This window comes from Varanus komodoensis, unplaced genomic scaffold, assembly GCF_004798865.1.
Source record: "Varanus komodoensis strain SLA01 unplaced genomic scaffold, ASM479886v1 scaffold20_1, whole genome shotgun sequence".
Classification (NCBI taxonomy): Eukaryota; Metazoa; Chordata; class Lepidosauria; order Squamata; family Varanidae; genus Varanus; species Varanus komodoensis.
The window spans coordinates 17,075,210-17,100,754 of record NW_025335587.1 but is presented as its reverse complement, the minus strand read 5'-3'; the positions used below and the strand labels follow the sequence as shown (position 1 = coordinate 17,100,754).

The 25,545-nt window shown below is 46.3% G+C and overlaps 1 protein-coding gene across 2 annotated transcripts in view; it reads right to left on the bottom strand.

The window, feature by feature from the left end:
- Nucleotides 1-358: 358 nt before the first annotated feature.
- The window catches only part of SYNRG (synergin gamma), a 49,267-nt gene continuing 24,080 nt past the window's right edge, over nucleotides 359-25,545 (bottom strand). For both annotated transcript variants that reach the window (XM_044429932.1, XM_044429933.1), the window contains 9 exons: nucleotides 22,685-23,623; nucleotides 15,255-15,848; nucleotides 14,058-14,221; nucleotides 13,041-13,094; nucleotides 12,019-12,115; nucleotides 10,379-10,527; nucleotides 8,782-8,892; nucleotides 7,095-7,130; nucleotides 359-6,016 (listed from right to left, as the gene is read on the bottom strand). In XM_044429932.1, coding sequence (XP_044285867.1) covers nucleotides 5,885-6,016; nucleotides 7,095-7,130; nucleotides 8,782-8,892; nucleotides 10,379-10,527; nucleotides 12,019-12,115; nucleotides 13,041-13,094; nucleotides 14,058-14,221; nucleotides 15,255-15,848; nucleotides 22,685-23,623 — 2,276 coding nt within the window. In that variant the 3' untranslated portion in view covers nucleotides 359-5,884. The remainder of the gene's footprint in view (nucleotides 6,017-7,094; nucleotides 7,131-8,781; nucleotides 8,893-10,378; nucleotides 10,528-12,018; nucleotides 12,116-13,040; nucleotides 13,095-14,057; nucleotides 14,222-15,254; nucleotides 15,849-22,684; nucleotides 23,624-25,545) is intronic.

Below are 25,545 nucleotides of genomic sequence, written 5' to 3'. Positions count from 1 at the left end.
TTTAAACTTCAGGCTGAAGCCTGGAGTGGATACACGTTTCCACTAATACGGGATCCAGCAGCCACATATCAGGAATACCGGAGCTGTTACAAATCACAGAACGGAGGTTGTGCGGAGCAAGGCAAAATGTTTTCTGTGTGCCTTAAACCTCTTTTACACACACGCTCTTCTATTCTGTCCATGGTCTAAAACGACCTGGCTGCTAAATACCAAAAAAATGTTAGTCCCCCTGCCAACCGCCCCCCCCCCCGCCGCCCTTTAAAACCCTCCCAGCAGAATACAGTTCCCTTAGGCCTTTGATGGTTCCAGGTGTGTTAAATGGCTCTGTGCTGTAGCATTAGAAGGAAGAAATTAAATATTCATTTGAGGTTTTATTAAACTTCAACAACTGACCACACCGCCTTTTTATAAAGTAAAAATGGGGTGGGAAAAGGAGAGAGTATTTTATTCGGGATTTCACAGGGATCAATACGGGGTTTGTACACCACTTCAAGCAAAATAAATCCAGCTTTTTCAAAGGGAGAGTCTCATTCACCTCCTCTTTTAAAAGGTATCAGCAACACCACATGACCAAGTAAAACCAGGCATTAAATCACAGCCATGCCAACCACAAAGGCATTCCAGAGGCAGCTGAGACAGCGATGGAAGGTACACACACACTTTAAAGGGGGGGGAAAGCATTCACAATGATGCAGCTCTTTTTGAACCTACACAACATTTTTAATCCACTAAAAAACTGAATTAAATAATAGAAAGCATAGCATTTATACAAGCTAAGGTAGTAATGCCACACCAGCTTTAATTTTATTTAATTAGATGAATAGCCTGCCTTTTTCTTTCGTAAAGAACTCAAAGTGGCTTACATCATTCTCTGCCTTTTCTCAGTCTTGTTCCCCCAACAACCACCTTGTGAGGTAGGCTGGGCTGAGAGCCTGTGACTGGCCTGAAGTCACCCAGGTGGCTCCAAAGCTGAGTGGGAACTAGAACCCAGACCACCTAAGTCCCAAGCTCTGAACCACTACATCACACGGGCTTTCTTTTTGGGAGAGGGGGTGACAGGGCAAACCTTCATACCCAGTCCCCTTGACATGCCAATGATACAGCCATGTTTCCAAGGGGATACTTTTCCTCTGCCGTTACAACGCAGAAAAAGGAACCGAGTCCAGCAGAAAGTCCACTAGGAGCGCGCACAGGAGCAAGAAGGCACCTGCCAAAATGCTGCTCTCCGGCAAAACCTTCCAAACTCGCCCACATGTGTGGATTCCCAGGGACTTAAAGAGAGTGAGCCTGAATATTTACAGGAATGGTTTGCCGAAGAACTTTTTCCCTCCTCCCCCAAAATCCCCCCTTAGCCTTAAAAAAGGGGCACATCCTTGCACCTTGGGAAGATACGGGCCTGCTCCAAAACAAAGGAGGCCCTTGAAAGCTACCGGCACTTTGCTGCAATGAAACTGCTGCTCACTTTCAGTGAGGCGCGTGTGACTAGCCGTCTCTGCGCAGGCCACTGTGGTACCGATCCTGCACACGGTTGGACAACACCCCTGTGGGGGGCCCTTCTTGTCCGTCTTTCCGAGGGCTGCACAGGGAGCGGAGGAGGCTTTGAAGACGCTCTCCTGCGCTCCTTGAGAGTGAGAGAGAACTCAAGAAACAGCGAGTTACGTTGTGGTGCCATGGGGATCCAGGCATCCTGTTATGGGGCAGCCCACTAGGGCTGAAGCCCCATGTCTCTCGAGAGCCCACGTCTCTGAGAAGTGCCATCCTGCTGTCGCTGCACAGGGGAAGAGAAGTCCAGGGGCCCTGATGACCACTGCTGGACCGGCGCCCCAGATCAGCCAGCTCTTTGCCTGCACGTGCTGCAGTTCTTGCCGCCTGAACTTTCTCCCCTGAAGTCAAAAGCTTTCCACTCCTCTATCCATACATCCCTTTTTCAAAAATAGGGGTGCCCTTAGGAGACAGGCTTCTGGTAAAGAAACATATGCAGAGAGAGGCTTTAGGAAACACGTGAATTAGCATCTGCACCTCTGTGCATGTCTTTGGTCCTGGGAGCTGGGGCCCCAGTTCTTTTTGGTACCTTGTCCCAACCCCGATCTGGCCGCCAGTGCATGAAATATGTTCTGGTCCTATAAAAGCCAACAAAATGGCTGCAGAGAGCCCAGTCTGGTGGTTACGCTGCCCACATGCCTGCAGGCCAGAGTAATCAATGCCCACCGTAACGGGTTGGATAAAGGCAGCTCCGCGATCACATGCAGCCTTTGTGGGTCTGTGACACGGAAGGTCCCGAACGTTAAGTTCGGATTCCCGCCACGTGCCACTTTGGGTCCTTCTGACCCACCCTTTAGAGGCGCACTGTGACTGACGCAAGGAAATGGACATGGGGCAAGGGCATCATTTAGGAACCGGCAGAGCCCAAGGGCTACCACACTTTCTAAAAGCAGATGCAAGGAAAAGCTGCAGTGAACCCCAAAAGAGAAAAGGGACGCTGCTCGGGCAGGCAGCGCACAACTTGCAAGACTCCACACCTGCACATTTAAAAACAAAGCGACAGCACCAGCCAAAACAACAACACTTCAGTGGGGTGCTGATATCCCACCCATGGAAAAAAAGTGCATGCATTTTAAAGCAAAGAGGAGGAGGGAGGGGTTAGGCTTGGAAAACCCTTTGCCTGGCTGGGAAACCGGCAGTCAAAACCAGAAGATGAAAAAGCAAAGCCCAACACAATGAAGTCTGGGAACATACTGTAACCTTGGATACAGTTTCCAAGGACACCAGGGCCCTAGGCTAACAGAATAATAGCAGAAGGGATGAGAGAGCGCAATCCTGTTTTTTTGTTTTTTGTTTAATGAGGGGCATGGTAAGGCGAAAATACCTCTCCTTTCTCCTTTTCTCTGTGCCCACCACAACAAAACAACAGCCTTTCACTAGTTAAAAAAAGTGAAATTGTTTAGAGCTTGAGAACACAAAAGAAAAGTGCTTTGTTTCACATCATTTCCCTTTCTTTTGGTAGAGGCTACGCTGTTTGGAGAAGCTGGCTGGCTATTTTCTGCTCTTGTTATCTGCCCTGGCTCTCGCCACAGTCGCAGTTTAATACGCTCCACTGTAATTTGATTGGAGACCCTTGGCTCCCTCTCCAATATCTCCTCGGAGCCTGGAATAACAGGCCAAAAGGCGTTATTCCTAGAGGAAACCGGAGCCCAAAACATCAATGTGCTTCTTGGAATGGCTCTCCGGACAGTCCCCGCCGTGAATGCTCACCTCAGCTCTTCGATGCCTAATGGAATGAGGTTAAAATAAATGCTGACGTATTCGTGCAGGAGCTGTAAATAAAGGGTCCCCCTTGCCCTGTTAGGTACATATCGGTCTGAGTCAGCGCATGCAAGAAATTGTCTCATGTTCTACCATTTAAGCAAGCTGAGTCCACTGATGCCTCGTGTGGGTCTCTAGCTGACCCTCCAGCAGCCAGTTTAGCTTCTCCAAGAAAAGTGCTGCCGATCAGCAACACGCAGCTTCCACCACGGCCTCCATTCAGGATCCGCACATGGGTGTGAGATCAAGCTTCTTTCTTCTACACACCTGAGAGCAGGGGTGAAGTGCTGGGTTGTCTCTAGCTTGCACAGAAGCAGATGCCTCGGTGCCGTCGCTTTCCAAGGCTGATGTGAGGGGTGAGGTCAGAGTCTTCTGAGTCGTCCACTTAGTTCAGCTTTTAGCGTCCCTTGCTTTTTCAGGTCCCGGTTTCTTAATGCAAACATTTTTAGCTGTTTGATGTTGCTTTTAAACATTGTATTTTTAAGAGTTTTTACCATGTTGTGCACTGGGGTTGAATTTTTTGTGGTACACCCAAGGAGCTTTGGATATGAGGCAGTCTAGCGATGAAATCAAACAAAACCTGACATTTTTTCAGATGTGTTGGATTTACTGCTCGCCGCACCCAGAGCCAGTCAGATTGAAGAAGGCTGCTCTTGTCACTTAGGATGACAAAAGTGTGCATTCTGGGTCACTCTGGAGGATGACAGTCACTACAAGCTGATTATGAATGCGTTATCTGAACGCCCTGGTATGGTGACAGCAGGTATTTATGATGTCCAACTAGTGCTTAGGGAGGGGTCTACTGTCGACCACAAGAGAAAGAATCCAGAGGAAATAATGCACCACATGCTAAAAAGACATACAGATATACTCCAGCACCTGCTGCTCCAAAGTGAGAATCCAAATCTCACATGCCATGAATATTCCCTAGGACTCACTCTTGCTGGGATTTTCATATTGTAAGTCTGGCACTCCCGATTCCAGTCTTCAGGGCATGCTCAGTTTTCAGTGGAGGAGACGCACAGCTAGGCACATGGGAAACATGTGCACACAGGGGCACTGGGAGAAACCTTTCTGACATCCCCTCACATGGACCAGCTTTATGCAATGTTCTCGATGCGGAATAAGAAAGAATGGGAAAAGCTGCTGATTCCCAAGCCCAGCATGTTGGGAATGGGACATCACTTGTTCTCAGAGTGTCAAGTGGCCGTAACAGATTGATGCCAGGCACTGAAGAACACTGAGTAAAGTTAACCTTCAAACTGGCTGGAGTCAAAGCAAGAAGGGACACTGGAGGCCAGTTTCTGAAAAGTTGAAATTACCCACTTTTTAATGCTACAATCTGGGCTCCTGCTTCATTAAGCCTCGTTAAAAAGCCCCATTCAATTTCAGTGCTGCGCTACAGCAGTAAAAGCAACCGCCTGTGCTGCTTCACTACATCTCTTATAATCTAAGCCACAAGACAATACAAGGTACTCCCTTAACAGATTAAATGTTCCCAAGAAGAGGGTTTCTACTGGCATGAGTTTCAGATATGACCATTGAATCAAGGCAGGGGAACCAATGGCCCTCCAGATGCTGCTGGACTACAACCCCCATCACTCTGGCAATGGTGCACGTTGGCTGAGACTGATGGGGAGTTATTGCCCAATGCCATCTAGAAGGCCGCTGGTTTTGTTCACACCTACACGAGGCTCTCTTTGCTTGCAGCAAGCTTAGCAACTCGCTGATAGTGGTAATGCCCATTTGGAAAAGGCACACTTCACTCCACAAAGCCACCCCTTCCCCTCCCTAAATGCACATTTTTCCTGTTAATATTCCATACTGCCCTCTTGGGACACCTTATTCTTAAAACACAGAGCCTGAATTATTATGGACAGGTCTGCAGGACCATAAAAGAGCCACGGCCTATCTCTTCACTGGCAACCCAAGCACCATGAACAGACTGTGATGGGCCTGAGAACGACCGCCAGCAGGTTTGTTCGGGAAAGAGCAATTTTCCAGGTGGGCTGGGGGAGGGGGACGCAGAGGAAGAGGGAATCTAGGACAGTTAAGCTCATTTTAAAAGCACAAAGGCAGGTCCAGAAATGGGGAATCGTCGAACAGCACGCAACCACCGACCACCCCAGATCAAACCTAGCAACCTAACTCCCTTTGACTTTCCATGGCGGGGGATGGAGCCATTTCCGTAACCCCTGAGAGGCAAAGGGGGAAGAGGGGCGTTTGGGGCCTCCACCAGGCCCTCAGTAAAAGAACAGCAATTTGCCACACCTGAAAGAGACTGGATGAACGCCGCTCGTGAAATGCAGCTTTGGGCCTCAGTGCAAAATTTCAAAGATCAGTGGGTATTTCCAACCCTTGCCAAGTCCTTCACAAGAAACTTGTAGATTAAAAAAAATAGTGGCTTCCACCCTTTCAAGGTAAGATTCTCACCTAAAACAATCATGTCATAAATACTCTAACCACTAGGCTCAGGAGAGTTTCCAAAAGTACTTGCTGACTAGCCTCTTCCACCCTCACCCCTTGTCCAGTGAATCAGTAGCTCCCTGTCGAGACCAAGATGACTTTGACTGAAATCCGCTTAAAGCAGGTCGGGCAGGATGAGGCCGGGGGGTTTGGGTTCCACACAGTTGATCCAGAAGTTGGCGCAGCTGGCATGGTACTGGTGTCCTCCGTAGGCAAGCTTGAAGTTGTCCGTTTCTGAGTTGAAGGCCTGGGGGGGAGGAGCAGAGCGTGAGAGACGGATGGTGGTGGGCCAGGGTGGGGGCCCCGGGGGCGGGGGTGCCTCGCCGTGCTGCTTGGGGGCAGACCTCTCCCTGCCCGAGGGTCAAACGCACTCCTGAAGACACTCTTTGGGGCTGCAGTCAAGCCAAACGCAAAAAAGGAGCAGCACCAGAATCTCAGCCTATTTCGCCCTGAACTTCTTGCAGCCCGGAATTAACCATTGGGAGAAACATTTCAGAAATTTCCACAAAGTGCCTACACGTGGCACTCTGAATCTGGGGGTCTGCATACTGACACTGAAGACACGAAAACAGATGGGATCAAACACATTTGATGCCACATGTCCTTTGGTGACGGGCTTCAGAAAGCAACAGGGGAGGGGTCATATTTTGGCTAAAACTGGGAGTGTCAAAAAGCTGTGCCTTGAGACCAGTGAGAAAACGTTTGCATCCTCCCGCTCCCACAACTGTGCACACTAAATCTCTTTTTGTGCCAGTAAAACATTGCAAGAGGTTGGAAAATCTAGCTTCATATTCTGATCATGTTCCCACCAATCTCATATGGAGTATTGGGGGACAGGAGTCCAACCAATTCAGGGCATCCTTCCCCTTTCCCGAAAGAATGCTGTTAACAAAACTCAAGTCTAGACCTTAAGAAGAGAACATGACCCCCAGAGTTCCTCCTCCTCTTTTTCGCCATTGGAAAAGGCCTTTACTTCTTGTCACACAACACAGATTTGGGCTGAGATCCCCTGACACAGCAGACATACAAGAATGGCTAGGCAGGACTGACTACCAAAACAATTGACCACCACACCATACCACAACACAAAACACACACATCCCACCAGAACGCAAAGTGACTCCACAAATTAACAAGGCATGCCACTAAGACAAAGAGCTCAAGCCACGCTGGGGCTGATTAGTTGATTAGAGTCGAGCGGTTAGAGAGACACACACAGAAACCGTGGCTGCGTGCAGTAGAAGATGGCAACTTTTCCCGCTACCACACGTGGCACTGTGGACACACAATAAGAAGAAAAAAAAAAAGCTTCTATATGTCCATACTTCTCTAGGATGGTCTTCTGCAGGCTTCTCTTCTCTCTGAAAACGTCGAAATCAAAACAGGGTCAACACCATGGACAAAAGGCTGGCAACCTTCCTGTTTCCGGGTTCTCTGCACTGCTTTTCTGACATCTATCCCACCAACCCCTGAGTTTCGGAGGCAGCCAAGCCGAGGGCCCAGTCTACACAGCAGAGCAGCCCAGGGTCCAAGGTCTCCAGTGGACGGCAGCCTTCCTAGAATAACAAGGCCTGCTTGCGAGGCCTGTGGGTTAAAACTGGGAAGGAGCTAAATAGGGGAATTGGTTCGTGCTTGGTTGGCATTAGGAACTGTAGCTGATTGGTGATAACAGGAATAACATAGGAACCTGATTTTTAAGGTAATAGCAATCATAAATAACACACTCTCTTGTTTTATTCCATTTTAAATTAAAAAAAAAACCCTCTATGTTTTTGCTGTTTCCTTGTGCTTCCAATCTTTTTGTCGCATGCCTACTAAGACATGCAATGAGGAGACCTCTGAGGAGCAGCTCAACATACCTGGCTGCAGGGATGTGCTGGCTCCTGCAGGTAAGGCAGAATCAGGCACCCGGAGTGAGACACGCTGGCAGCCAATGAGAAGGCAGAGCACCCAAGGCTGAACAGGGGGAGTCTGTCTCTTATCTGAGTGAGAGATGGGAAGACCACCCAGACCCCGAAAACGCTTGAAAAGGAGAATGAGGGTCTTTCCCTCGCATGCCAGGCCCCTGTCACTTAGCTGCGGCAGGAAGCACGGGAGCAGCCAACCAGCATCCAGATAAGGACTTACCTGCATTCCAGTGAACTAGCTGGAACCAAGGTTTGCCTCTTAGGCCCCTTGCCCTCCTTATTTGACTGAACCTCCATGCCAGACTGTGTGGACCAAACCCTGATGCTGAACCTCTGCGGACAACGGGACTGACTGAATAGTTTACCTCAAACTTTGGACTGGACTCTTGACTCTTTCCGTCTGGTCCTTGGAAAATGTCCCTCAGGTATTTGCGCATGGCGTTAATCGACTATTTTATCAGCAAGCTTATCTGTATCGTGAACTAGCTGTGTGAGTTCCTAGATTTATTGCTGGACAATGCTTTGAAACGAGTCTTAAGTTGGACACCTAATCACCTTAGGTAAAAAGACCAGGTTAAATAAAGTATCACTTTATGACGGCAGTGAAAGTGAATGGTGGGAGAACTCATCTGCCATATAGTGGTGCCATGAGGCTGCTGTGACAGGTGAGCTCACCTGGTCCCTCCTTCCAGCTTGGCATGCTAAATATGGATCGTGAGATGGCTCCAGGGGATTTCCCTACTGAAATCCACCCTGAGATCTGATCTGCAATCACTTGGAAACCGTGTATGCTTTTACTTTTGGACAAAATGTTGTTCCCTCCCTCCTGGTTCCCCTCTGGCCAAGGGACTTGTGCTTGTGGCTCAGCAGGCCCCTCTAGGGTGATGGGCAACTTCACCCAGGTTGGTGGACCACTGCAAAGAAGTGCTGTATGAATTAGGAGGGCCACAGAGCATTAGAAAGCCTGCGACGTGGCCTTTTCCCCTTAAGCATGCTTCGACAACCATCTCTGAAGCTCCAAGTGACTTAAAATTAGTGGAGTAAACACAACAACAACAACAAAACAAGCAACTGTGAAAGCAAGAGCGGTATTCTCTCCACTTACTTTGCTTCGGGAATTTACATTTAACAGACAGACCCCACAGGCCAGGTCCTGGGCGTTTTTAATTCCTGGGCGAAGCATGCAAGAGGAGAAATCCAGTGAGTTTTCATCAGGCTGCAGGAGAAATGGGAGAGAGGAAAGCAGCAAATGTTCACAGGATCACAGGAAAGAGCCTTATACTGGGGTAGAGTATGGTCCTTCCACCCCAGTACTGTCTCCTCTGCCTGGCAGTATCTCTCCCTACGGACATTAGAAAAAGCCACGCTGAATCAGGCCATCTAATTCACCATTTGGATCACACCATGGCCAAGCAGCTGCCCATGAGAAATCCACAAACAAAATATGAGAGCAGCAGTACCCTCTTGCCCATGTTCCCCAGCAACTGATGTGCACGCGTGTACTGTCTTCAATACTGGAGGGAGCACGTAGCAGTCAGGACTAGTCATTGTGGATAGATTTCTCCTGCTTGAATTTATCCAATCCATTTTAAAGCCATCCGAACTGGTGGCTATCAGTACATCTTGCAGGATGGAAGTCCAGAGTGTAATTTTGCACTAAGAAGTCTTTGATTTGCTCTAAATCTCCCTCAGCTTCATAGGCTGACCTCACTGTGTTCTAGTACTATGAGAGCGGAATAAAAATGTCTCCCTATACACTTTCTCCATACAATGCAATGTTGTACTTCTTTTTCATGCCCCCCTTCATTTGCCTTTCCTTCAAACTACACCTTCCCAGATGCTATCAGGAACTGAACCTGGGAATTCCTGCACAGAATGCCGGTGGTGTAACAACTAAGTTATACTCGCTTACCAACCTTTTGTACGGGCAAACAAATCTAATACAAAGTAGCTGTCGGAAAGCAGGTGGCCACAGATACCTGTGCTTTGATTACATCATGTTTAGAATACTGCACTGTGTTCTGTGAGGGGCTACCCTTGGAGAGTGTCTGGAAGCTACAGCTGGTGCAAGATGTGGCAGCAAAGCACCGTGCCCAGACTGTGCCACATTTGTCTCGAAAGAGCTGCACAGGTCGCCCCTTGCTTTCCAGGCTGAATCCAGCTTCAACCTTCAGAGCCCTAAATGGCTCTGGACGGGGCCATCAAAGGGGACACCTGTCTCACTGAGAACCTGCCTGGGTGTTGAGATCTGCTGGAGAGGCCCTTTTGAGGGCATCGTCACCCGCAGAGCCCTCTTTGCTGGAGACGTGTGGAAGTGCTTTCTTCCACCTCATCCTAAAACTGGAATTGCAACTCACCTGGCTTTTATAAAGAGCAGCGTATTTGTGTGTGCAGGGAGGGTGCATCTGATCTGTTACAGGTGCAATCCTGTGCAAGTTTAGACACGAGGCCATGCCTGCTGAGGAATGCTGAGAGCTGCATGACTTATTCTGTCTAACCACGCATTGGATTGCACCCTTAGACTTTAAAATGACGGATCTTTAATATTTTGATGCTTTGCTGTTTTCAATGCTCCAGGTTTTTTTAAGTGTCTCGGGATTTAATTGCTTTAAATGGCTCTATCTTGCCTCGAAGGCTTTCCAGCAAACAAGGTGGTGCGAGCTATGTGGATACGCAAACAAAATATAAATGAAGCACCTTACCGTTAAAGCGGCGAGCGACATGAAGCCAATCAAGTTGTTCCACACTTTATCGATGTCCTTCAGCAGTAGCTGCAGCTTCTCGCTACAGACTGCCGTCGCCTTGATGCCCAGCTCAACCCGTTTCGTGACTCTATAAACCTCGACGACCCCTGTTATGAAATTGAGGAAGAGTCGCGAGGTCACGCAGCTGTGAGACAACTCTTTAGGAAAGCTCCCATACTACAAGCAGCAACAAGGGAGCATTCACTGCTTTTGTTGTATATGCACTTTGCTGCTCTGAACAATCTCTTCGCCAGAGCCATGCTGAAACCAATGCACTCATTTTCAAGCTTTGTCTACAAGTCCTGAAAATGCTCCATCCCATCCCTCAGTGATGCCAGCACATGTGTGTGTACAAGCACACATAGGTGAAATATACCTGCTGCTCTACCAGAGCAAAGCCAGATTAAAGAAAGGGGTCCCTGCACTGCCTAGGCCAGGAATGGACAACCTGTGGTGCTCCAGATGTTTCCGCCTACATTGTGCATCATTTATTTTATTTATATTGTGATTTATATCCTGCCTTTTTCCTACAAAGGGCTCAAGGCAGCTTACATCTCCTCCTCCATCTTGTCCCCACAACAACAACCCTGTGAGGTAGGTTGGGCTGAGAGTCTGTGACTGGCCCAAAGCCACCCAGTTGGCTCCATGGCTGAGCGGGGACTCAAACCCAGATCCTCTGAGTCCCAGTCTCATGCTCTTCACCACGACGCCCCACTGACTCTCCTATGTTGGTTAGGGCTGAAGGGATCTGGAGGCCAGAACATCTGGACCATGCCGTATAGCCCTAGCCTAGCTGCCTAGGTTCTTGCCTAACTTTCTACCTCTGACTTGTAACACTAGAGGTGGAAAAACAAAATGGCGATTATTCTGTGTGTCACAGAAGATAGGAGCCTGGAGGCACATGGGGAAGCTTTGCAGAGAGAATTCTATGCACCCTCCTAACATCCCCCCTCAATGTTGCCAACAATTTTCTGCCGGCTGATACTTTGGTCCAACCTGATTACCCTCATTAGGCCACACATACAAGTTCAGGCCTCTTCCAAGATAATTTTTTGCAGTCAAACCATTCAAGAAACCTAGCATTTGCAAGGATTAGCCAGATAATTTTTCCCAAGCTGTATCTGTAAATGCAGTCTTCTGCCACAATAGACTATTTGTCTCTCTGGCCCAGCACAGTTTCCTTTGTCTGCAGAGCCTTAGACAGAGAATCTTTCCCATCGTTTGTCACCGAGTTCCTTCTGGATTCTGCTTGCAGATCAAACTCTGGAAGAATTATATTGGCCATCCAATTCCAGTATAACGTTTTTGCTATCAAAAAAGGTGAACTTTCAAATGCAAATTGTTACATTCTACAAGAGAGTTCACCCGCTTCCTATCTAGGCCAGCCCTCTTGAAAAAGAGAAAAGCAGTGAATTCTTGACCTATGCGCTGATCAGGCACACAGAATGGGTGGACAAAAGTTAAGAGGATATCAGCAGGATTACCTCTCTGCTTACTTTTGCTCTATTCTTGAGAAATGGCCATGAGCCAGCACTTTGGACAGTTTTAATTTTTATTACTTCCTCACTTTAATGAAAGATGGAAAATAAAGATCTTACCTAATAAATATTCCATGCCTTGTGCAGACTGGATTACTTCTGTGCACACAGATGAACTGCTGATTCCGTTCAGGGTATCATTGGCCTTCCTGATGACCTTTGTAGGGCAAAGATTTATTTAGGATGCTTCTATTCCACTTTTTTCCCACTGAATAGAAAATGGTGTGTACAACGGTTCCCCCAGTCAGTCTCTCATCTGCATACCGACCAGAACCAGACTTATTTAGCTTCACCAAAGTTCCTGCATCCTGGAACTACACATTATACCAGCCTTCCCCAACCTGTTGCCCTCCAGATGTGTGGCCAGCATGGCCAACAATGCTGGAATGCTGGGAATTGCAGACCAGCACATCTGGAGGGTGTCGGGCTGGGCAAGATTGCACGATATCTTACAACCGTGTAACCAATCCACCTAGAACAGCAGGTGAGAAAAGGCTTCCGTGAGTATGATCTGATGAATATAGAAAATCTCATTTTATTTTATAACAATTTGTTTTTATTGTTACTTCATTGGTTTCCATAGCAGTTCTAGGCCTGACTTGGCAGAAAGCAGCTTTCCAAGTAGACTCTATGAGAAGCACACAAACTTCTCCTTTGAGGTGACAGGCAAGCTTGCTTGCTTGCTTGCTTTCCCAGAGGTCAAAGCTGGGGCTTCACCTGTGGCACATGCTGAACTACAGAATTCACTACTTATACACGTGCGCAATGCACAGTCAAATGCTGGCTCAGCGGAGCCTTTCCCCTCACACACCCACACACTGCCTGCCTGCTTTTTATTGTTTAAAACAGGGGCGGACGAGTTTGGAGGAAGCAGGGGCCACTTCAGCCCCTGCCTGGACCTTCTGCAAGCCATGCTTCTGGCTCATCAATGCACACACACATACAGTAAGCCACAATCCAGTGGCAAACTACTACCGAGTCTTAAAAAGACAATTTTTTTTCTTGAAAATAATCCGCTGCATGCTCACAGTTGGGGAAAGCAACAGATATGAAAAGAAGAAGAAAAGCAAAAACATACTTACTTGGAGGGCACTTTCTAAGCATCTCTGCCATTCATAAGCATATCTCTCACTTTCCTAGATGGGTAAGAATAAGGGAGAGGATTTGGCAGAGTTCCAGCTGGTTTATGTCTATAGTTACATGCGTGCGCAACCACACACACCCCCTTACTTTCCCTGCATAAATGTAGTCAAAACATACAGAAGACTTCCAGAAAGATGCAGGGGTCTTCCACCTGACTCTCTCTGGGGCTGAGTGGAAAGTTACAAGGATAGCGATTTCTGGTTGGGAATGCAAAATGAGGGGAGACCAAGGTGGGCAACAGTGCCCCATGTGTCTCATGGCCGGGGATCAAAAGCATGCAAGGGGCACCCCAAAGGACTGTGCTACCCATTTAGCACAACCAAATGCCCAGTCCTTCCTGAGATTCCGTCACATCAGTCGGCAGGTGGGGGAAGCCTCGGTTCTCCAAATCCTTCCCTGTCCCAAAATAAAAGAGACAACTCCCTGCAGCCCTTTCAACTGTCATTATCTAAGAGGGGTTTCTTCAGCAGTGATGCGTCTAAGATCACCAAGAGCATCTGAGGCTCTTTCAGGCATCCTTGACAAACAAGGCAGAGAGAGAGAGAGGGCCCCTTTAGCGACGGCATCCTGCCTGTGGCAGCAGCATTCTAGGCATACTAAGAACTCTTGCTAGTGCTACTTTCATGATGCTGATTTTAATTTGGTTTTGCTTGCTGGAACAGACTTACTGTTTAGCTGTTGGTTTTATCTTGCTTTTGTTTTGCACCATTCTTATTTTTTAAGAATAAAAAATTCTGAGAATTACACAATGCGGTACAGAAAGAAAGATCAAGAAATGTGTCACATCTGCAGTCTAAAGAGGTAACAGTCCAGGCATACTGTATCACGTGATTCTGTATGGGCCAGCCGTGCAAGTGGCCAGGATGCAGCTTCTTAGCTAAACGTCTTGCTATACCCATTTTCCAAGACATGCCATTTTTGCTGAATCTCTCCTGGTTATTAACCTCACTCCTTACCTCAACTTCCCCTGTAAGATCCTTGTATTTGTCTCGAATGACAGGCAGGGCAGGCTTCTCACTGAGAGTATTTGACCGATCTCGAAAGGGTTGCTCCACAGGTGGCAAAGGCGAGGAGCGACTGATCTCCCTATCACCCAAACTCAGACTCCTTTTGTGAGATCCTGAAAGAAAATACAACATTTCAAGTCAGGATGATGGTGCGGTGCACCTCAATGACATATGAGAGCGAAGAGACAGATGGGCCACGTTGCATTGCAAGGTGGAACCCCAGTCCCTGCCGATCTGGATTTCGGCTCAAACATTAAGTTCCTTGCAGTAACAGTCAAGAGGACAAGTTTGCAAGTGTGCAGGGATGGGGCAGGCAATTGGAAGGGGCTGCACCTCAGCGATGGGAGTATCTGCTTGGCATGCAGAAGGTCCCTGGTTCAATGCCAGGGTTTAAGGTTTAAGAAGAATCCTGCCTGAAGGCCAGGAGAGCTGCTGCCATCAGCGATGACAATCCTAGGCCAGATGTACTGCGCGTCTGACTTTGCAAAAGCAGCAACCTGTGTCCTCATGGAAGGCCAGTGTGACCTTCCCTAACTACCAACAGGCTTCCTTCCATCCCCAGCGTAACCTTTGCTCTCACAGACCTCCCAAGATCGATGATTTGCCAAGTGGAAGGGCCTTCTCACTGGCTGCCCCCAACCTTTGGAATGGGCTTCCGAAAGAGGTCTCCTGGCACCATCTCTACTTTCATTTTGGTGTCGAGCAAAAACGATCCTGTTTCACAGATTTTTCAAGACCTGATTTTAACACCTGATTATAACTCAAATAAGGATGATGCTGAAGGACAGAGCTCGACTTTGAAGCATGTCAGAGTCAAGATTTTAAAAGATATAAATTGCCAAAAATCACATAAAAATTAGGAGGGGCAGAGATCACTATGAAAGGTATCTGTGAGCACACAGGTCCCAATGGATACCCAACTGGAAACCTCAGGATTAACCTAACCAGTAAATTAATTTAACATTGCAGCCCTAATAAAAATCCAGAAAATTAAAACCAAGCTAAGGTTTGTTAATTTGGGTGACAGCTCTACTTGGCACAGGGATATTCTTGGGTTCTTTTCTCTGTGAATTCAAAAGCAACCTAGACTCTCCCACCTCTGCTGCTTATTGGGTGGTACAACCAACCAACAATGAAGGCACTCACCTTGAACAGAGAGATCAAAGGTTGCAAGCTCACTCCTGATCATCTCCTCACTCGACTTTACTTTCCCTTGGGAAGTTGCCAGCAAGAAGTCGAACTTGGTGATCTTTGGCTTTTCACTCTGAAACTCCCCAAAGTCATCTGTGCTTTCTTTGGAGGTTTCCAAGGAGACACCAGCTGATCCAGCCTCTTGGATCGTACCAGTGGCGAATTTCTCACATGTCTCTCCCAAAGGCCGTGCAAACTCTCCAAAGTCTTCGACATCATCATCACTCTGGTCCGCAGACCGAGGTTCAGAATCTTTGAAGTCTGTGCAGGGCAAAAACTTCCCATCCTGAAGAGCATCCTCACTAGCAAAGGTTGTCACTTTGGAAACAGTGGTCATGGTGATATTTTCTGAGCTGCCAAAGAAAGTCTCCTTCTTCTGGAGGACTGAGGTAGCCAAGGAGGATCCACTTCCTGGAGGAATGGAAAAGGAGGTAGACTTCTTACTTGAGTAGATGTCTTCCTTTTCAGACCAATCATAGCTTGGGAAGCTACTTAGAGCAGAGCCATTGCTACAGCTTCCAAAAGGGGCACATTTCAAGTCATCAACATCTAAAAAGAGGATCAAAAGTCCAACAGTTAAGAATGGTAGCAGCCAACCTTCCAGGTGAATCCAAAGAACATGGTACCAAATTAGCATGCACTAACGCATTTCAAGACTCCTCTCCTTTCACCCACACAAGGAGATCAACCCCCAAGCCCTTCTCCATGGACGTTGGCAATTTAACATACATTGGGGAGGGTCAAGGAGAAAGGGCTTTGTCGTGGCACCAAAACTACAGAACACCCTCCCCGCCTGTCTCCATGTAGGAGCTTCACAGAAGCTAAGACAGATGTTTTCCACTGGGTTTTCCTGGGTGCTGATCTTCAATTCTGTGTGAGGACAAGGGTGGGGAACTTCTTTCAGCCTGAGAGCTGAATTCAGTTTGCAACAGCTATCAGGGGATTGTACAGAGATGACCCTTGCAAGCCTCCATACAATACACACATATCGATTTTTGCACAGAATACTTTGGGGATTAAATATGAATGCTCGCACATAAGGGAATATCCAAGATTTATTTTCTTTTAATGTTTTAAATGTATTTTTAGGAGGCTTCTAAGAGGAGAACATGACCATAAGGGCAGGTTTCACCTGGCAGGTTATCCTGGGAAGGATAATTCAGTCCTGAAACAATTACAGATGCATTGATACTCACCTGATTGTTATGTGGTTTAGGCAGGCACAAAACACTTCATTTCAGCTAAAATTCACCATTGGGGTGGGTGGCAAAACACTGGCCCTAATTCGCTTTTTGTCAGGCTATAGCAGATTCCCAATCCTTTTAATGCCAGCCAGAACATCTGGAATGTTGAGAACTCTTGTGGGCATGCTCACAGATGGGGGATGGAGCTTCCTCATTCATAAAATGGCTACCATGACGGGCATGGCTGGTCACAACATTTAGATTTTAGAGGATGCATATGTGTGTTGTGGGAGTTACCACGGAAGAGGAGATACCTATCCAGAGAGTGCTTGCTGCTAATTGGGTGCTTAAGTACTTATATATTTTCTGCATGCATTTTTAAGCAACAGCCAAAATCATCTTCCAGGTTATTGGAAGCACCAAAACATAATTCAAATATACTGATGGGTCAAAGCAGGCATTCCCAGCTGTTCTGGGTTGGTGGGCATATGTGGAATGCTGTATGTTAGGGGTGCTCTCACAAAATGGCTATGAACACTCATTTCCCAGAAGGCAAACTGGTGACAATAAATAGGGAAGGAACTTGCTTGAAGACCTAAGTGCAAGGCAGAGCTCCAAACGACAAAAATTCTGATTTCACATAAAGAAGGTGGTGGAGGGCAGTAACGGTGCTCTTCCAATGCTTTAGCCAACAGCAGCGGTACCAGCGACCAGCATCTTCAGGCAGCAGCTGAGGTCCCAGTGGCATGGCAGCAATGCCACCACTGGCCTCTGTCACCAGGTGGCTTAGTCTGGGAAGACATTTTAAAGTTTGCCACAATATTCTAGAGTAATGCAGCAGTTAGGGGAGAAGGGCACTCACCGGTGGAGCCAGCCTTCTTGTCAAGGCAACCTTGGGAAAACATTTTTGAGTGCTGCTTATATAAGGTTTAGCAGCTTTGCTAAGTTGTCCTTTTAATGCAATTTCCCTGGGCTTTCTTCAGCATCAATGCACACACAAATCCGTGGTAATTTCCCTAGCTGATCTAGAGCCAGGAAGGACAGGAAGGAAGGGAAAGGGTGACACAGGAGCAAATGCTGTCTTTCAGCCCTGAATGATGTGACCAAGCCAGAAGCCTACAAATCACAAACAGGTCTCAGAAAGGAGTTACATATATCACACTTCCTTTTCAGAAAATTTCAAGAACGCCTTGCAGAGCCCAGAGCTATGGTAGAATGAGAGATACCTCGGTCCAGACTGTCACCAGAGAGCTGGTTTAGGGCCAATCTCTCTCTGTCTCTGTCTCTCTCTCTCAGAAGTCAATTTTTAAATGACATTTAGAATTGTTCCTTTTGCCACTCTGCTTCACAGTTCCCACAATTCCTTCAAGTGCATAATTTAACCTAGATAATTTAACCTGTTGAATCTCCCAGCCATCCACTCCATGGGATGGCCCCACTGGGTTCTAGAGAGAGGGACTAAAATACCTTACCACCCACTTTCTCCATTATGCATAATTTGGTACACTTGGCCCTGCAAAACTTCTATCTCTGTCCTAACTCACGTCTAAACAATTCATTCCTCAGCCACAAACCAAGGTTCTAATATACCAGTGTACCCCATCTCCCCACCCCACCTCACTCTGACAGCCACCAAAGAAGAGAGAGAGAGAGAGAGAGAGAGACACCTTTCCAATGGAAGGCGATACCATTGCTTTAAGATTTAGATGCTTTTTCTTATGACTGCCAGTTATTGGCCTCCAAAAGAAAAAACAAGAACAAAAAACAAGAAAGGAAAAGAAAAATCACACATGCTCAGATTTTCAAAATATGCCAAGATAAATATTTATTTAAACACAGCAGGACTTACAGATCACAAAAGAGAATGATATACAGGAGCTCAAAGGGAGTCATCAGAATTGAAGCATGCAGAGGTCAGTCTTTGCAGAAAAGAGATATCAAAGCAGATTCAAAAAGGCACATTCATACAGGATATGCTGAGTGGAAATAAAAGGCATCAGAGGGGAGAAAAATAGACAGCAAAAAGGAACCCCTTCACCCCAGTGCTGATTCACAAAGGATTTCCCAAGGGAAAAGCGAAACCAATTTGCAGTTTAACAGACTGGGAGATTTTCCAACAGTTAATTGCAAATAAGGTTGCTTGTGTCCTTTGCCACAATGTTTAAAAGGGCTGGTAAAGATGAATTAGGGAGGCTGGGGGTGGGCAGGAGAAGGCCCTAAGGTCAAACAACTGAAACTGACAGGAATGTTGGGGAAAGGGTTAAAATTTGGAAGAAAAGCAGCAACAGCTGAAATTAACATGCAGCAAGTGTTTAAAGAGTCAAAGTTAGTCAGAAGTTGTTTTTTAAGATACCCACAGCAAAGCACTTTAAACAAAGTTTAAACAAAGTTTAAAGAGACAGTATCCCCTTGAAAGAGCTTGGAAAAGAAGGTGTCTCTGCCTCACCCTTGCTCAAAGAAGTTAAAATATTTTGATTGAAAATAACTGATTTTAACAACCTTTTCTCCCCAACTGACCAGTCAGCAATCTATTCTTGTTCCTATAATTCACCTTCTACCAACTCTCACTGAGGAAGGAATTAAATGCGCCTTTTATTTATTTCCTGTGCCAAATCCTGAAATATCCAGATGAAGAAAGTCTCACATGCAAGTGTTCTTGACTCAAGAACATCACTTGTGGAATCCACTCCAAAGACAACTGAAAAGAAGCCCTGGCTGCTTCTCCTAAATCAAGGAATGTTAAAAGGGATACTGTCCCTTTCTGACAGTTCAGTTTACAGACCAAAAGGAAACAAAGGGGTTGGCGGGAAGTTTACTTGAAAGTAGCCCGACTTCAAAGAAAGCTATATAGATACGTGAACATTAACCGTTCAGAGCTTGAGCAGCTTTAGAACAGACAGAGAAAGAAACGCCAGAGCTGATTTAACAAAGCTCAAACTGAGTTCAAACAGGGAGGAGATCCTGGGGCTGGAGCAGATGTAATATTTCCCCGTCTTTTAACTCATGTTTAAAGGATTGTGAACTGGATGTGGGACCACCTGCACTGTTTTCTCTTGAGTGCGAATGTGTATTATCTCTCAGCTCCTCAACTGCAGTTGGCCATCATGGCTGTGACCAAACCCACCATGGAAAATGATACACAAGGTTCACTCTGAGCCAGAGTTTGAAAAGCTGCTTAGGAATGAGATCCTAGCTGGCTGTAACCCTGGTTATCTTTGGAGCAATAGTACCAATGGCTGGGGGGTGGGATTTCCGTAGGAGTGGTCCACTGCTGATTCCTAAACCATGGTTAGGAGATGGAAAGTCTAGGGACTGAATTGGCCCTTTGAGAAATACATCAGACTTGGCACTTTGAATGTTGGAAAAGTGAAAAAGCAACTGTCTGATAATGACCCTTCAGCATAGTCTCCTGAAACCTGGGACCTTCCAGGTGTGTGGGATAGCAGGTCCCGTAACTTCCAGTCAATGGCCATGCTGACGGGGAATTATGGAACCAGATTGCAAAACGCTGTTTTAGAGCTGAAAACGTTTAGCACTGAAAACACAATTTGCTTTTCAACCACCTTAGGACCTCTCGAATGACCATCTTTGAATTACAACGGACGTTGAACCCACCTCTTGGAAACAAGCTACATAAAGATCAAGCTACCACCAAGAAAGATTAGAAAAATAGTAGGAAAAAAGTGCTTTTGAAAAACCGAAAGTAAAAAACTTTCAAGGACACACATGGTAGGTGCCAGACAACTGGACCCCCCACCAGACTACCCAAGCATTTTCACATACAAAAAAAAAAGTTTCATTCTTCACAAAGAAGAATAATTCCTGATATTTTGCACCCTGTTAGAGGAATTCTCCCTATTTAAAGCCACTAGTGGATTTTCTACTTTTCCATACTTAAAAATAGAATGTAAGATTACAGTACTATAATTCTTTCATGATCCAAGATCAGCCAGGGAGAGGGAACAGAATGAAATATACTCTGCAATAAATGGTTTTTGCAGCAATAGCTTTTCAGCCATGAACACCTACAATGAATAACACCTTTATGTTTTGGAATACTTTGATTCCCTCCTTATTTTTGAAGGCCACAAAAAGTTTGATTCAATACTGACCTCTCCTTATGCAGAGATTAAAAGAAAATAGGCCCCTCTCACACAATAAAATCCTACAAGACACAGTGAGGTTTAACAAGTTGCTACCGAATTGGAGATGCTCAGTTCATTTGCTTTAACACTAATAGCATAAAGAATATTAAAATGGGGCAAAATCCTAACACGATTCCCTTGGTTTTAATTTTCACCCAAGAAAATTTGCAAACATACGAGCATCCAACCATCTTTCGGTTCACATGCTGTCCAGGTGAGAACGAGTGGTCAAGGGCCACCTGAGCATGTCCCTCCGGCCCCGTCATCACCCCACGTGCATGAAAAAGTTCCATGCTACAGGGCCCCACCCAGGTGATCCTGGTAGTCATGTACAGGTTGCGATGTCACAGGATCTCTCCCTGGGAAAGTGGCTTGCACACCACCAGCGGTTCATTTAAATGGATCTGGACTCCTTGCACAGAGACGCTTTGTCTGTTACATTTCATATTTCAAAGCCCGTTATTGGCATGTGGAGATAGGCAAGCTTTGTAGCACTCAAAAGGCTACAGCAGTGTCTATTTCAAATATAGCACAAGCCATCAGGAACCTACCCCACACCCTGCAAAGTTATACACTGAGGAAACCATTCTGTGCTTATAGAAACACACACACTGATATACACCTTTGTGTACAAAACTGGAATGTAAGAAAATAGTCCCCAGCCGAAGAGATCTCCTCATTCCTACACTAATTTTAGTGAGAGTCTAATACTAATTAAGTCAGTGACTAGAAAGCACAAAAACACTTGTTCAGGGGTCACCCATGCCTGACAATCTGTCCAAAGTTGATGGTAAGAATCATACCAAAATTATTATTATAATTATTATTTCTTCAAAGATATAGGACCAGTACAGAGGTTAGCACTGGTTCTGCCTTAAGTTGTGGGTAAACTAATGCTTGTAAACTTCACACCTCTGCAGTCCCTGCCTCTAAAAGCAAGCTCAAATGATAACTTGCCATGGTTTTAATTCAAAACCTTGTCAGGTCTGTGACCACATAATAAAGATTGATCTAATTCAAAGCCACTCCTTTTCGTGAACTTCACATCCTACTTAAACCTAAATTCTGACTAAGTTAACTGTTGTAAACAATCAGCACTCAGGTACCATTTAATCATGGCTAAGTGAGAGAGAAGGAATTCACCCCGAGAGAGAACTGGAATGAGATCTGAGATTGAGTCAAAAGCCCAGGGCTGAATGAAGCAGAGTGCACAGATGTGATGGCTCCTACCTGCCTGCTCCCACTGGACTGAACAACCCAGAAATGTTCCATCCCCTGGTTGCTGTCTGTGACATCTGAAACTGAGATTGTGGGCTGTTGCGAGAAAAAGAAACCTACTTGTAACTCAACAGCAAACCAAGTGTGGGTTGTTCCTCCCAGCAAAACCCACAATTTGAGGTGCAGGCCTCACCCACAACAACCTGGAAATGGAATGTCCCTGGATTGTTCAGCCCAGCAGGAATAGGTGAGTGGTGGATCATTCACCCAGCGCATGGTGATGTACGGACAGGTCAAAATCTAAAAGCCAAGAGGGACACACCTGCACAAGCTCTCGCTTAGGAACACATCAGCCTTCCAACAGTACAGCATCTTTCCGATTTCACAGATCTTCAGAGATGTGCAAGGTTTTGGAAAACCCATCTCTGTCTTTTGAGAACGCAACGGTTCTCAGCAAAGCGGATGCAGGCTAAAGCTACCTTACCAATTAGTTAGCTAAAAACTAGGGGGTGTGAGCAGCCTCTTCTTAGCGTCAGCTCTCTCATGTGCCACACGCCGGAAGAGCGCTTCACCTGAAACCGGGGTTGGCTAAGAGGACAACACGAATACTGTGTGGTGTGGGGTCCCCACCTCAACACAATCCAACCTGAAAATGACATTGGACAACAGAAAATGTGTAACACTGCTTGGTTAATAGATTAGCAGCTAGCCACGAATACAGGTTCAGAAGCCTTCTCCCACTGGAGGACCAGCTTATAACAGACATTAAGCTCCAGGAGCAACCCTTTGGGACACTTCCACTGTCACTGTTACCAGAGCAATCTAACGAGTTCCTCACCTGCTGCCGGCGGATGTTGGCCACTAACGGTTGGCAAATCCAAAGAACTATCTGACATGACATGCTTAAGGTCGCCTCCTACGTCCGCCAGTTTCATGTCCAACTGAACAGAGAGTGCATCTTCGGAGTCTTCCTTTCCTACACTGCTGCCCCCAATGGATGGGAGATCCAGGGACTTGACAGAGGCTGAATCCTCTTTGGCATGCTTGAAAGCAGCCAGTTTGTCAACCAGGGATTTTTCAGAACTCGAGGAAAACCTGTTTGAGTGTAAGTCGGGAAAGTCATCTTCGCTCTTCACTGATGAAGGGGTGTGGTCCTTCAGCTCCTCAAAGCCTAATCCAGGGCCATCCAGAGACAGCTGTTTGAAGATGTCATATTTGGTGGAAGCGGGAGCTGGACTTTTCACAGCATTGGCTAAGCAGCCAGGTGGAGGAATGGGGCTGCCTTCCTGCTTGAGGGAGCTGTATTTCTCATCTACTGGTGGCTTGGAAGAGCTGGCGCTGTTTCCAAAGGCCATGAAATCTGCAAATTCATCCTGAGTTGTGGCCGAGGTGCAATTTGACATCCCCCCAAATAGGTTGAAGTCGGCAAAATCGTCGGCCAAAATTGAGCTATTGCTGGCCACTGGCAGAGCAGCAGCAGCTGATGTTGCAGGTGGTGGGGCAGGGAAAGATGCCAGTTTTGGGGAATTGTAGGCAGCTGGAACGGGAAGAGGTCTGTTCTCTCCGGCAGGGGCTGAGGAAAACAGATCCAACTCTGCCAAATTCAGAGACTGCTTGACTTGTGACTGCGGCTTTGACTGGGTAGGTAGAGAAGAGAAAGGTGGAAGAAAGGGTTTATCTTTTGTCGGTGGGTCTAGGGGAGAGACGCTGTCCGCCGTTTTGAAATCTGTGAAGCCATCGTCGGTTCCTGCAGATTTGAATTCTGCGAAGCTGTCTCCTGAAGGTAGATGAAAAACGGAAACATCGGTGGAATTTCTGAAATGACAGCTGTGACATTCTCCCATGCATGCAGTGTATGCATTAATTCACACAAATGCTCAAAATCGTTTTGGGGCTAGTTTGTGTATTCTGTCCAGTTTCCATCTCACTTCTCCCCAAGGATTTAAAACAAGTTTTAAATCTTGTTTTTAACATAACAATGATAAAGAAAAAAGACACAATCTGTACTATTTTGAACAAAAAATGGGAAGTAAACACATTTTAATGGCTTTATTTATATATTATTAGATTTATATCCCTTTTTTCCCTTATAACAAACTCAAAGCAGCTTCCATCATCCTCCTCTTCCTGCTCTGTCTTATCCCCACAACAACCCTGGGAGGTAGGCTGGGCTGAAAGTCTGTGCCTGACTCAAAAGCCACCCAGTTGGTTCCATGGCTGAGTGGGGACTCAAACCCAGATCTCCTGAGACCCAGTTCCATACTCTTAACCACTACACCAACTGGCCTTCCAGGTTACGACAAAATACACCTCTGTCCCAAATGAAAACTATTAGGAAAAAAGTGAGCTAAGCTAGAACATTTCAGGATTTGCTAGAGGACTGGGAGCTGTTTTCCTTACAAGGGAAAGTTTTTTTGGTTTGTTTTAGTTTTACACAGGGAGGCATTAAAAAAGACTTGATATTCTTACTTAGTTCCACCCCTATTACAAGCAGGACTAGAGAAAAATTACCAGTATGATTTAAGAAACTGAGTCAAATCGCTGCCTCAATTTCCAATTAATTGATGGGCATAAGATACCCGTTAAGCAACCAGATGAAGAACAGTGCCCTTCCCTAAAATTTGATGTGGCAGCAAAACAGCCGATTAGCGATGATCCGAAAGCAAGTGCAGTGAATTGACTGGCACAGGGAGAGGATTAGCTGCAGATAAATCTAGATGCAAATGCTATTCCACAACCCACTTTTCAGCTTAAATCCCTGATTACACATGCTTCATTCTATCAGTCTTCAACAAGACTAAAATGAACCTTGATTAAAAAAGTGCTTGTCTGCAATACAAAGCCATAATTATGTGCTGTAAAAATCATGCAAATTTGCTTCATTTTAATAATTTATACAAGGAGCAGAAATGGAATTCCCATTCCTTCATCCCCACCTCAGGGGACATCGGCTATTTATAAAGTTAGAGCAGTTTCAAATTTGGTTTAACTGTGATAGCTCCACATTTTGCCCCAAAATAACCTGCCAAGGGTCGAGATCTTCATCTGATGGCACTCCCTTCACAGGCTATCATAATCTAGTGGAACCCTGGCTCTACAACTCTGGTTTTCTAGCACAGCTAGGTTAGAATCGTTTCAGCACAGGGTCACAAGAATGGTAGCTGGGTTGGGAAGGATGACGTATGAGGAGAGATCGAGGGAACTGGGTCTTTTCAGCCTGGAGAAGAGGCGACTCCGAGGGGATCTTTTAGTGACTTATATTTTATTTGTTCTATTTCATTTAAAACTCGCTCTTCTAAAAGGAAGCAAAACCCAGGTTGTGCCACCCTGGAAAATCTCACTGCTGGGGGAACTGCGTAACAGTCCCATCCCTACCCAATACACGCCTAGAGGTTTACAACGCTACATAAACTGCCTGGGACAGAAAGACTGCATTGAGCAAAGCTGCCTCCAGACCCGCCAATCAAGAACTGCACGTGCACCCTAATTAAACTCAACCCACATAGCCTCACAGAAATGGGAAAGATGAAGGGTGCAACGTGTCCGTTTGGATCATCTCTGGACGTGTTCAGGTGGTGTGAACAGTCTCTCTGGCCGTGTCCACCAGGTGCCAGTGTTGCCGCCTTTTTGGAGTGTTCCACTGTTCCCAGGCACTTGATGAAACAGGGTGGGCTTCTTGGGCCACAATCTAATTGGGAC